Source organism: Zychaea mexicana, assembly GCF_025766255.1.
Source record: "Zychaea mexicana strain RSA 1403 chromosome Unknown BDB00scaffold_109, whole genome shotgun sequence".
Lineage (NCBI taxonomy): Eukaryota > Fungi > Mucoromycota > Mucoromycetes > Mucorales > Lichtheimiaceae > Zychaea > Zychaea mexicana.
The window spans coordinates 1-12035 of record NW_026516772.1 but is presented as its reverse complement, the minus strand read 5'-3'; the positions used below and the strand labels follow the sequence as shown (position 1 = coordinate 12035).

Here is a 12035-nt window from a genome sequence, read left to right as displayed (position 1 = left end):
TTTACTTCTATCACTTTTTTCATCTGATTTCAAAAACTCTTAAAATGCCTAAAGTTAATGTAATCAAATGCGAAAAAATGGTTTTTACATATTCGAGTTATGTCTACTCTTCACAGAGAATCTCAGAAGGAACTCATCTCTTCATGAACGAACTCGATTGCCGCTCAGACATTTTGATAATGAACTCATGGAAATAGAAGAAGAAGAAGAACTCATTGAAGATTATCAAAACGATGACGACCTTGTCAAAAGATTGGATATGGATATTATCCAGACACTCCTTCAGGCTCGTTAATTTAGCCCAAGAACTGAACCAAAGCCAAAAACATGCGACTAGCTGCAGATCAAGCTTTCAACAATAAATGATGTTAAAGAGCTCTGTCGCGAGTTTGAATGTACAGAAGCACATTTAATAGTGTTCTTGCTCTTATCGAAAACGATACATCGATATATACCCCAGAGCAAATGCCTGCTGCTATATACCGTGGTATGGCTCTTTACCGGTTTAGTCACACATGCCATGATCTTATGCACAGCGCTACTAGATGTGGCATTTCCAAAGGTGCAACTATTAATCGCACACACTGCTGTGTACTCAAGGCGCTGCACAAGTATGTATATTCGTATGTGTACTGACCTGATCAATAAGAAAAGATACATCTGAAACAACAAACAAGATCTCAAGGACATCAAGAATCTCGCGTTCAATGAATGTGTCAGGATCGTCAATGGAACTGACATCGTGTTGGAGTATAGACGACCTTTATATCAACCCAATGAATTTTACAATCGCAAAAAACGACATGCAGTTAGGTTTCCAAATTGTTTGCGATATCAACAACAATATTCGTTTTTTGGTCTTGGTGAATCTGGCAAAGTTCACGACTCTCTCGCGTTCAGAAAAACATCCATGGGCTCGAATATGGGTCAGTTTCTGGAAGGCGGTGAGTATATTCTAGGTGATGCAGCATACACATTGTTGAAACACGTTATCACTCCTTACAAAGGAGAAGCCAGAAAACGAGGTGAAAATGCAGCATTTAACAGAAAATTATCTTCAGTTCGAGGTACGGAGCAAGCAAGTTAAAATTTTGATGGGCTATCTGATTTTATCATATTTTTCACATCTAGTTGGATGTTCATAATGTTTTGCTTTTTTTTGAAAATAAATACTATAAATACTATAATTACGTTTGTTTCAGGTGAATCAGTAAAAGAAATAATGTTCTTTGGATTGTTCCATAAATCGCACGGGCCTTCTCCATCTGGCGTTCGTGTTTACGTGCGCGTTTGGCCTCTGCGGCACGTTCCAGATCCGCTTGACGATCTTCTTGCGCCTTTTTCAGCTCGTAAAAGGCCTTCACCCTTTCCTGCTTAGCAATATCTGCCTGAGTTCGGCCCATGATCAACGGTTCCACTTGAGAAAGTCTAACGTCGAAATGATGATTATCAAGCAATTAGACTTTGTAAAGATGACTGAACAAAACCTCAAAACGGACTCTATAACTCTTTGTTTACTAACGTTTCATCGTCGACATATGCTTGTCTTTTGGTGGCTCTGTTGTTCGCCGATGAGTCCCCTGGGGGTAGGGACAATGGTGGAGACATCCACTGGTTGCCCGTTCAAGCTTAACCCAGCGGTGCTGTCAAAGGCAACATTCGAGTCTGCTGAAACGCGACCTTGCCAGATGGCATCACCAAGGGTAAGACGAGGCCAAGTGTGCGCCCCATACTCTATTTCACAGATCATGTTCATTTGTTAGTGTCACTTAGGTGTTATACTTATAATCCACGTAGTACACTTATCGTACCAGGTTAAGTCATCCCTTCAATCAAGCTTCCTTGACCACTCGATTGGTTGGCAGTGAAGCTTTCGCTTTCCCATTTCCTCTTGAGATCCTGCATCTTAGTCGAGACTCTCGAGGTAAAATTACTGTTGCTGATGCCAAACAGAGCTTCAGACAGGTGGCTGGGACGATGCTCGAGGAGATGCCTTGCGCTGATTGTTATGATTTTGAAGGCGAAATCTGCTTTGCATACTTGATGATGAGAGTTGAAATTATTTATAAGCAAGGAAGAAAACGTATCACTTATTAAGAGCACGCTTGTAAATGGTCTGTTAACTTTATTTTTACCAGTCTGTTCTCACAACGGTTCTTGTAAATCCAGCTGTTAAATAGAGGACTTGTAAATTTTACAATGGAAGCTGGTAAAGTTGACAGGAAATCTGTGAGCTTGTAAATTACAATAATAACCATTGCGAAAGTTCGGTGTTGTAGTACTACAAGGTATATGATAATATTCATGATGATGTTTTCAGTGTTTTTCCATATATATTTTCGTATGTAGTACCATCGAGTTTTGTTAATGGCAAAACCGCCGTTATCTATATTTTGCACAGCAATAAGCAGTTTATATCGATGCTTTCAATTATTTTATGCGGATTGTATGAGAACGTGTCTGGCATTATATATTTAATTTACGTTTGCTTTTTAATTCAACTTTCGTTTAAAACTTGTGTCAGAAGCAAATCAATGTTCAATGGCAATCTTGGGAGAAATATGTTCATCTTTGCACTATTGATCTAAACTTTCAATATAAATTGCATCCAACATGTCGAGTCTGCTGATGGAAACAGACATGTAGCTGACAGCAGTCAGTAACAATTCCTAGAACCAACAATACGTCTTCCATTGATAGTGCCAATCATTTTTGCGCCGCCACCTCCAGTAGCGAAAGAATGAAATGTGAACTATCCATGCCTGTATTCGGTACGCGCACGGGCAGCAGCAGCAGTAGGAGTAACCGATTACAGAATAGCTACGAATCTACGGCCTCTTATAACTGCTCGACTACAACAGCAACAACGCTAGCAATAGCATTGGTCCGTTTATAATTACAACAACCAATCTATCATACGCTGAATCCCATTCATCTACCGTTAACATCATCATCTACGCCATTGCCGCTCAAAAATTACATACTATGATGGTGGCACTGACAATTCAGACTTTGCACATTGCTTCTTTTTTGGAGCCTACTGCTATAGTGGCACCGAAGTAGTAGTAGGGCAGGAGGACGATTTACAGTATTCAATTTTGCTAAACGGCCAACGAGAGAACTCTATCACCAATGATGAAGCATCTCTGGGAATCTCGCCAACAATTCTCCAACCTAGTTAACATTATCATCACGAGGTAACAGAAGGAAGAAGAGTCAGAATCAGGGCTTTGCTCTCATCATCACCTAATGCGGATTACTATCTTGGTCAGTCTCGGGTATGTGTATATCAAATATGAGGAAAAAATCCGGCAGATAATCCTGATCAATGTTCTCTTACATCATGAACAGCAACAGCAACAATTACATGTAAACTCGGTGGTAGGCACACCATCGTCAGTGCACGTCGTAGTCAAGAAACAACAAGTGCAGCAAGAACAACAATGTATTTTCTATATCCAAATTACTGCGTTTATCCAAGCTCATCAATGGGTGCTACCGTGTCAACGAAACTGCGAAGCGGAAACCGAGCAAACGGTGATGGTGAGACTTCACGTGCGTTTGGCAGCTCATCTTTGCCGATGGATTTTCGCTGCGCCGCTGTGTCTGGCGATTACAAGACTTAACCCAGCCCTACCAGTGCTGATGCGCAAAGCATTTTCTTTGATGGTGGCGGCGGCACTTTCAGTAAGACAAGGAATGCGACGTTTGATGCAGCTGATTTACGTATTATATATAATAATAAAGCAGCGCATTACGCATTTACATATTCCTACTAGTGGTACACATCATTGGCAACAGTCGGCTATATTACTAGGGGCAACAAACGATCTAGAACTTCTGTGGTACAATCATCAATTACAGCAGTGGCATCGGACGACCCCGAAAGAAGAAGTAGGAAGAATGAGCCTTGCACTTTTTGTAGCAAAATGTTTTCAAGAGAGCGGGATCATGGACGACATGGAGACACTTCGTGAGAGCCATGTAGAAAGACAAGACTAGTGTGTACGTGTAGCCTGAAGTGAGCACATTGTAAAGGGGAATGTCAGTGAGGTTGCATTCCGAATGCCTCGGGAGATGACAGACCCATAGTTCGGCGTGTCCAACACTGCTTGTCGGCGTAACATGGCATCACCTGGGCTGGCAAGTGACGCTGTCAATTTTCTTTTTTTCCTTTTTTGGATCAGCTGTCCAAGCGAACAGATAAGATATAAAAGCACTGCATGGAAATGATTTCTGCTACTTTGCTCCTCTCTCTTCCTCTCTCTCTCTTTTCTTTGAATCATGAAAATTGTGACCAAGATTTCGAATGCAAAAAAGTACCCGTGCACAGTGTCGACGAGCATAACGATGAACGGGATGGCCGCGTCCAAAAGTTTGTCGTTTCAGCCAGGACTACCCGTAGCAGCAGAAGCAGTGGCAGCAGCAGTGGGCAGTGGGCAGTGCAGGCAGCAGCCAGTGGCAGTAGCAGCAGTAGCAGCAGTGGCAGCAGTGGCAGTAGTGCAGCAGTGGAGCAGTGGCATGCAGTAGCAGTGTAGCGCAGTGCAGCAGTGGCAGTAGTAGTAGTAGCAGTATGTAGATTAATAAAGCATATTTTTTTTTAAAAAAGCAGCATTGCGCTGTATAAAATCAAAAGATACGTCGCCGTATTTCTGCTGATTACGTACCGTGTGTGTGTTTTGAGTGTGTGTTTCAGTAACTTAAGTCATCAGGCATGCGAATGGGCCACGAGAACTATGGGGACTCAGGCACAGGATTGATTATTAGACGCTAAAGTCGCTTCCCAACTGTTGTGACGTGCTGACTAAAGCATTCATTGGTGGTGAAGACCGTTGGAGTGTCCGATGGATACAAGGGATTATCGCGTATATTCGTTGGTTTGGCCTCGTCGCGGCCAGTAGTAGATGCATTACTCGAGAAATCATTCCGAATGTCATGGCTAAGATGCATAAAGCTTGTTGCCGTGCTTCCACATTGGATTTACATCTTACGACGCTCAGGATAAATCAAAAAATGAACGAAGAGACGCATTTAATACCACTACTAAGTACGGAATGTCACCAACTGAAAATTAACGCCCAGTAGTAGGGGGGTATAAGGATACCGACAATCCTTGCCGAGTGTTGTTTAGCGTTTAAGGATTCTCGGGGAAAAATGCTACGATACCATTCGTTATACCAAAATGTCTCCGCAGCAGAAATACTCACACCGCAGGCAACAGCAATTGGTTGTCAATAAAGCAAACTCATAAGCCTTACCAAAGAAGGGTTTTCATGGAGCGCGAAAAGCGAGGACATCTTTGCTAAGGTCATTGGCTGGTACAGTACAGGTACTCGACCGCTCACGATAAAGACCAGATGTTGGAGGTCTGACACACGTTCATTGGTAGCCTTACGTCGAAAATTCATGTTTGCTTTCTGAGATTTTTGAATGCTCTGGAAAGCTTTCCGAGGCTTTCGAAGGCTTCAAAAAGCATCAGGTTACAACCTTTTCTCTGCCGTCCCTGCTACTGCCTACATATCTGCTGCCAGTCATCCTGTATACCCTGACTGCTATTTTCAAACTTAGAACAAAAGCTAAAGCCATCCTTGCTAATTACATGCGCTAAATATATCGAGTAGTGGATGTAAGGAGCAACTCATGCCGACAAGAGCAGCCAGGTGACGACGCGCTCTATAATTTCTTTTAACGTCACATCGACAGGTTGTCGCTCCCTGGCTCTTCTTTCTACTCCTTCTGTTCATCGACATCCTGGTTGTTGCGGCTGTGTCCCTTGACCGTCACTACCACTTCTTTCTTTGACTCGGCCGTTGTGACATATTTTGATTTTGGAAGTCAAACTTACTTGGAGTGAACTTGGTAGCGATTTCCATGTTATTGAATTGGTGCCCTGGAAAAACTTTCCGAAGCACCGTTCATGCATGAAATCATAAGAGATTTTTGGTGTTACACACACTTTCGGAAATGTTCCCACTCGACTCTTGCCCCTTATGCATATGGTACACCGATAAGAGGCAAGCTTCAGTGAACAGAAAAGAACGAAACTCATCGTGATCGCCAAGTAGCGAGATGGGACGAGTGTGTGCATGGAGCCTGGAGCGTCTACAATGTGCAGGTGTTATCGGTGTGAAGCATGGCCCTTGAGAGATTGTCATCCGTTGTTCGCGATCCTTGTGCAACATCGGATGGTCAAACAGGTCAAACTGTGACGCCTACAAAAGAACTGGACTCGATTGCGCATTTCCCTTTCTCTTTCTTCTTCCTCACTGTCGAAAGATCTTTTCCACCTTTTCCACTTCATTGAACGATACCCTTTTCAGCTTCTTTATTGAAGGGTTGCCTTCTGCTACTTGATCCGAGTGGATGTACGTGCAGAATCAGTATTCGTTATTGTTTTCGGCGTACATTTGCGACTTTCATTAGGATCTTTGTGGCGCAGTGCACGAGTCGCTATTGCAGCGAGCCCTATCCGTGAGCGCACTACATGCCGTAAAGTTCTTTACCGCAGTGCACTCACAAAGTAAGTATACACGTAATTCCCCCCTTGACAAACTACTCTCACCCATCTTCTTCTATTTGAGGGCTGTCTTCTACTACTTGGGTCCGAGTGGTGTACGTGCAGAATCAGTATTCGTTATTGTTTTCGGCGTACATTTGCGACTTTCATTAGGATCTTTGTGACGCAGTGCACGAGTCGCTATTGCAGCGAGCCCTATCCGTGAGCGCACTACATGCCGTAAAGTTCTTTACCGCAGTGCACTCACAAAGTAAGTATACACGTAATTCCCCTCTTGACAAACTACTCTCACCCATCTTCTTCTATTTGTAGTGATTTGTTATTGGGAGGTGTAGGTTCCTTTGGAACTGAGGCTTGAGGAGACCAAGGGAGAGCAACCTCTCCTTTGAGGAACGAAGGATTCATATACAAGCCGGTCATTTGCAAGCAACAATAAATAAACGTGTCTTCTTCTGTCTTTGTGTACAATAAATTTTATTGATTTCGTTTCTACTCTCTTGAAGAAGTGTTTCTAACTATCCTGAGCATGGGCTGATTAAATAACTCTTATAATAAATGCTTTTCGAGGAGCAGCTTGCTGCAGGAAACGAGACCAGCCAATCTCTGAAAGGAAATGATGAATTGTGCATTTGCCGGTGTGGTTCCGTGGACAGAGCGATCCATTTACTAATAATACAACCAGAAGTGCGATCTCTGGCGTGCCGTTGGAGATGTTCACTTTTAAGAATTTGCCGAGCGGCAACTGACCACAGTGCATCCAACTTGTAGAAATTCATTATTTTGTTTCAATGCAAAACAGCTATAAAAACGACATCCATCACCATCATCAATTATCGAAGAACGTATCATAGTAAAAAAGCTGTTCAACGAGTGCCTACATCTGCAAATGCATGTGTCACTGCTACACATATGCAACACCTGTAATAACGGCGTTGATACTAGAGGCATAGTCATAAACTGGTTTTTTTGATAACATACGCTATATCTATGATAATCTTGCTTTTGATTAATGGCACAACAAGACTTAAAATGCTTCATTGGTAGTACACATTGTATATACGTCCACATGGTTTAGAAACACCTTTGAGGTTTGATTTGATATAGGTAGCACCAGCTGTATATCCAGGCATCTATGTAATTCTTTGTGACGCAAAACATGTAGCTGGACTTGTTCGGCTGTGCGTTGTACAGTACCTATACAGAAGAATCGCTACGATTAACTTACACATGATTTATGAAGTCATATTATATATACAGAGTAATTCGGTCAAAGATGTGAGACAAGCGCGAAGACGTTACCATCTGGAATCAAAGGATGTTGATGATAATGTTTTGTCATGAGCGAAACAATATGCTGACGATCCTCTTTTCGACAAATGATCCCAGTACGACCGCCGATGGATGGTGTAAAATGCATATAGACAAAGGGAAAATCTTCTCGTGCTTGTTGGACATTGTATGCCGTTTTTTTATCCACTGACCGTTGCATATGCCTGAGGCAAAGGTGCAGTCGTGATTCTCCCCATACGCCCTCGATAGCATTCATCTGTGCCGCGTCTATATCCGAAAACATGAACAATGGATCGAATCCGTCTTCCTTTAGTTGTCCGAAAAACTCTGTAAGAGTTTCGATCTTGCTCAAAGGTCTTGCTTATTGGATATCCAACACCGTTCACGTTTGCTATGATACCAAACAACTCAGACCCAGCACGATTTGTTTGTAAGTGGAATCGATGCAGTACTCCTCCACATACTCGCACTCAACCAACACAGGGGAAAATGGCGTAACGAAACCAAATGCACAAACTTCAAATGTATACTTTCAAAACACCTAGTATTTATTGTCGTTAAAAGATAATATATACTATATGCTAACTAACAATACCTTTTTTGACGCTCATAAAGCAAAACAAGCTCAAGAAGCAAAGGCTATGTTTTTCTGTTAGTGAAATATTGTTATACATACCTCGCGAAAGCCTTGATTGCTATATTTTTCAACAATAAGCCTTGAGGAAACCATTTGATCGTCGTTTAGGGTGGTATTCCCGGTTGAAAGTCTCGTGCCACCAATAGTAGACTTGCAATGGCGTAACATCCGAACCAGGAAAAAGAACAACAACTTCTTGGTACAGATCAGAGGAATTCGTAAGAAGCGCTCTGCTTTGAATATGGCTTCGGACGTTGGCAGCTGAAATAATGTCTAGCTTTTATCTATAAAAGTGAGGTTCTGCCCGGTGCTGATGCTATAATTGTAATCGTCATGTCGGCGATGTAAACTTGGCAAGATACCTGTCATGAAAGTAGTCGTATTGACAAAACAGTAAGATGCCTCCTTGCAGTGCGTCTGACAGCTTAAGTTTTACATATAATCTTTTCGTCTAGAACCGTCCGTATATTATATGCCGTGCCAAGATTCTATGCTTAAAATGGGATCATTATAGAATAAGAGCAGCTTTATCAAGTAGGGTTGTTCAAGCTGAACTTCTATTTGCCGCCAAATTAGGGAAAATTTGTCGGTTCTTCCCCATAACACACAAAAAAACGCCTTGTTCACCATGAACTTGACAGATCTGCCGGATCGCGAGATCTATTTGCCCGATGGCTTTACCGATCCTCAAGCTTATCTCGAATCGCTGGTTTCTTTTACGTCAAAATTCGATCGACTCATCAACATGCACATTGTAAACTTTGTCGGTCATGATCAGTGGTCCATTTTACCTGCGACGTGGCGAGAAGCGTTGCTACCAAGCAATCGTAACGACGACTACGACTGGATCTCGCCACTCGTATGCCTGGCTTCAGAGAACACGAGTCTGGTAAGCCCATTGGCGTTTTTTTTTTGGTTATGCAATAAGGGTAGGAATAAGGGAATAATAACTTTTGGGGGTAACGTGAACGACGATAATAGGATGGCTGGCCCGAGTCGCTCAAGGAATATGTTGAAACTGCCAAAAAATTGGCATTACCTCGAAAACCTTTATTTGGCTGTTGAGTATGCGTGATCCATCCCACCTTTTTTGTTTTTTAGATCCTGTTAAACTCATCATATTTATATTTTTTCATGTGCTGAATTTCTGATCTAAAGATGATAAGCAGTACACTACTATTGATAAGGTCTTGCGGTTAGGAATGTCAGAAAAGAAGATACACGAGGTTCGTTTTGGTTTCTAGTGTGCTACTACAAACCTTCTGGAAGAGAGACTCTGACAGATTATGTTTAAAAGGTAGGTCCAATGAGCACGGTCGTCCAACGCGTTGCCTCACGTCGTGAACTTGGATCTATCATGGATTTGGGAGCAGGTCAAGGCTATCTGTCAAGGACGCTTGCCTTTCAACACAAGCTTCATGTACTTGCCGTCGATGGATCAGAAGTACAAACCTGCGGTGCTAAATGGTTCGATCAACGTGCATTACGATCACGACCCTCGGATGGTGAGCTGAACCATGTTACAGATATGGTGACGCCCGAGAACGTATCTACCCTATTGGCAAGATGGAGTAAACAGCAAGAGGACGAGAAATGGCTCGTGTGTGGTTTACACGCCTGTGGCGATCTGTCAAGCTTAATGTTGCGGTTATTTATCAAAAGTAATGCCATCACATCCCTTGTCAATGTCGGTTGTTGCTACCATTTTTTGACGGAAGAACATCAACCGCGCAACAACGAGTCACCATCTTCATCGATACCAGCAGGGTTCCCGCTATCTGGATTCGTCAAGGATCAATTGGATTATCGTATGGGATCGATAGCACACATGTTGGCATGTCAAACCCCATCACGGTGGTCAGATAAACAGGAGGAAACATTAAAGTCTTTTGAACATCATTTTTTCCGAGCATTGCTACAGGTACGTGTACCCCAAGATTTTGATCTTTTTAGCTTGAATTGGGCTAGTATAATAGTTCCTAATTTTGATGTCTCGTGTGTAACTAAAACATGCATCATCATGACTCACCGTTTGGTTGCTCGATATAGTATATCATGGTGGAGAAAGGCCTTGCCCACGTGGACAAACCACCGATTATTGGCAGGTTGAACAAAAAGAAGGATTTTGTGTCATTCCCGGTGTACGTTCAAGCAGCATTAAAGCGTCTGCAGATGCCTCAAGATGCAATTTCGATCGAAGAAGCAGAAGCATATTATGCAGAATTTAAGACTACCAGACAAATGGATAAACAGATTGCCATTTTGTGGACCGTTCGAGCATTGCTTGCACCGTTATTAGAAAGCATTGTTTTGGCAGATCGATGGCTGTATCTCAAAGAACAGCTGGCTGATATACCCGATTCGGAAACAAAGGGTGTCTGGATGTGGCCACTATTCGATCCCATCACATCACCTAGAAACATGGTTATTGTAGCTTCAAAATAGGAGTATTCTTTTTTAAACGTTACGATTACAATATGTAAATATGTTTTGAATGTAGAAATTATGGATTTTGTTAAAAAGTTTTCTGACAGAGGTTTCTAACAAAGAAAAACGGAGAGGAAGACATCAAAATTGGGAGTCTAAAGTGTACGACACAAATTATGCTTTTTGACTTTCAAAAAAATATGGGGGAGGGGAAACTGTTGTTGCGGGGGAATATATGTAAAGATGCAAGATGGCATTTGCGAGGGAGGGAAAGGAGACTTAGTTCTTGCCCGAAGGATAAGCAGAGCTCAAGGACTCGATTGCACTATTGCCATTATCCTTAGCATCTGTTTCCATGGCGACAGCAGATGCAACAGGCTTGCCGTGCGCCTGCACAACGCGGGTTGCAGTATCCATGAACTGCTCGACAACCTCAGGTGTAACCTGATAGTGTAACACCACACGCGAAATGGTGCTACCGGGGGTTGCAGTAATCTTGATGTTCTTCTTTCTCAGTTCGACAGCAAAATCTTCAACGGTCAGTCCCGTAGGTGCCACATCAATGAACAGCATGTTGGTATGGCAAGGAAGCACCAAGCGAACACCAAGCGATTGCAAATGCTCAGACAGACGTGTCGCGAGCTTGTGTGTCTCGGGAATGGTGGGGACCACCGTCTCAACGCAGTGACGGGCGATCTTGGCAAGGAATCCTGCCTGTCGCCAGCCACCTCCCATGAGCTTACGCACATGGCGAGCATGACGGATACGATCCTTGGTGGAAGCCACGATTGAACCAATGGGTGCACCCGCGCCCTTGGACAAGCAGACAGAGATGGAATCAAATAACTTGCCATATTCGTTCATGGGGATTCCAGTAGCAGCGCTTGCGTTCCAAAGACGGGCACCGTCCAGATGTAAATACACGCCATGTTTGTCGCAAACAGCCCGAATACGTTTGATTTCCTCAATGGGCATCAATGTACCGTTCAGCGTGTTTTCCAGGGCGATGACTAATTGCGGGGAACAATGTTGCTTTCTTTTTTTAGCGAATTACAAATCCTATCCACCTTTATTTTTTTATTGCGTACCTCGCGTGATGGCACCCGTCAAAGTGTCACTGTTGATGTTAGCTTCAACGTCTTCAGCTGTCAAGTACAGACCCTT

The 12035-nt window shown here is 42.9% G+C and overlaps 5 protein-coding genes across 5 annotated transcripts; 4 read left to right on the top strand and 1 right to left on the bottom strand.

The window, feature by feature from the left end:
- Positions 1-1538: 1538 nt before the first annotated feature.
- Positions 1539-2003, top strand: BDB00DRAFT_791896 (uncharacterized protein; the record flags this gene model as incomplete). The annotated part of the gene is made up of 3 exons (XM_053121071.1): positions 1539-1703; positions 1798-1924; positions 1954-2003. 3 exons carry the CDS (start codon positions 1539-1541, stop codon positions 2001-2003), a joined length of 342 nt encoding a protein of 113 aa, XP_052974639.1.
- Positions 2004-3262: 1259 nt separating this feature from the next.
- BDB00DRAFT_43150 (uncharacterized protein) lies at positions 3263-4113 on the top strand. The gene is made up of 2 exons (XM_053117370.1): positions 3263-3278; positions 3352-4113. Exon 2 carries the CDS (start codon positions 3541-3543, stop codon positions 4000-4002), a length of 462 nt encoding a protein of 153 aa, XP_052974638.1. The 5' UTR covers positions 3263-3278; positions 3352-3540; the 3' UTR covers positions 4003-4113.
- Positions 4114-9072: 4959 nt separating this feature from the next.
- Positions 9073-9509, top strand: BDB00DRAFT_791895 (uncharacterized protein; the record flags this gene model as incomplete). Its single annotated transcript, XM_053121070.1, has 2 exons — positions 9073-9333; positions 9426-9509. The coding sequence occupies 2 exons, from the start codon at positions 9073-9075 to the stop codon at positions 9507-9509; spliced, it is 345 nt and encodes a 114-aa protein (XP_052974637.1).
- Positions 9510-9750: 241 nt separating this feature from the next.
- On the top strand, positions 9751-10889 carry BDB00DRAFT_884864 (methyltransferase domain-containing protein; the record flags this gene model as incomplete). Its single annotated transcript, XM_053128360.1, has 2 exons — positions 9751-10365; positions 10494-10889. The coding sequence occupies 2 exons, from the start codon at positions 9751-9753 to the stop codon at positions 10887-10889; spliced, it is 1011 nt and encodes a 336-aa protein (XP_052974636.1).
- A 261-nt stretch (positions 10890-11150) lies between these two features.
- Positions 11151-12035, bottom strand: BDB00DRAFT_772546 (pyridoxal phosphate-dependent transferase; the record flags this gene model as incomplete). The annotated part of the gene is made up of 2 exons (XM_053120049.1): positions 11151-11881; positions 11960-12035. Coding segments are annotated over 2 exons (807 nt in total), but the record flags the coding sequence as incomplete, so codon positions are not given.

What these genes read in the sequence shown, in the direction of transcription:
- BDB00DRAFT_43150 (XM_053117370.1), top strand. Translation starts at nt 3,541, where the DNA reads ATGGTGAGACTTCACGTGCGTTTGGCAGCTCATCTTTGCCGATGGATT.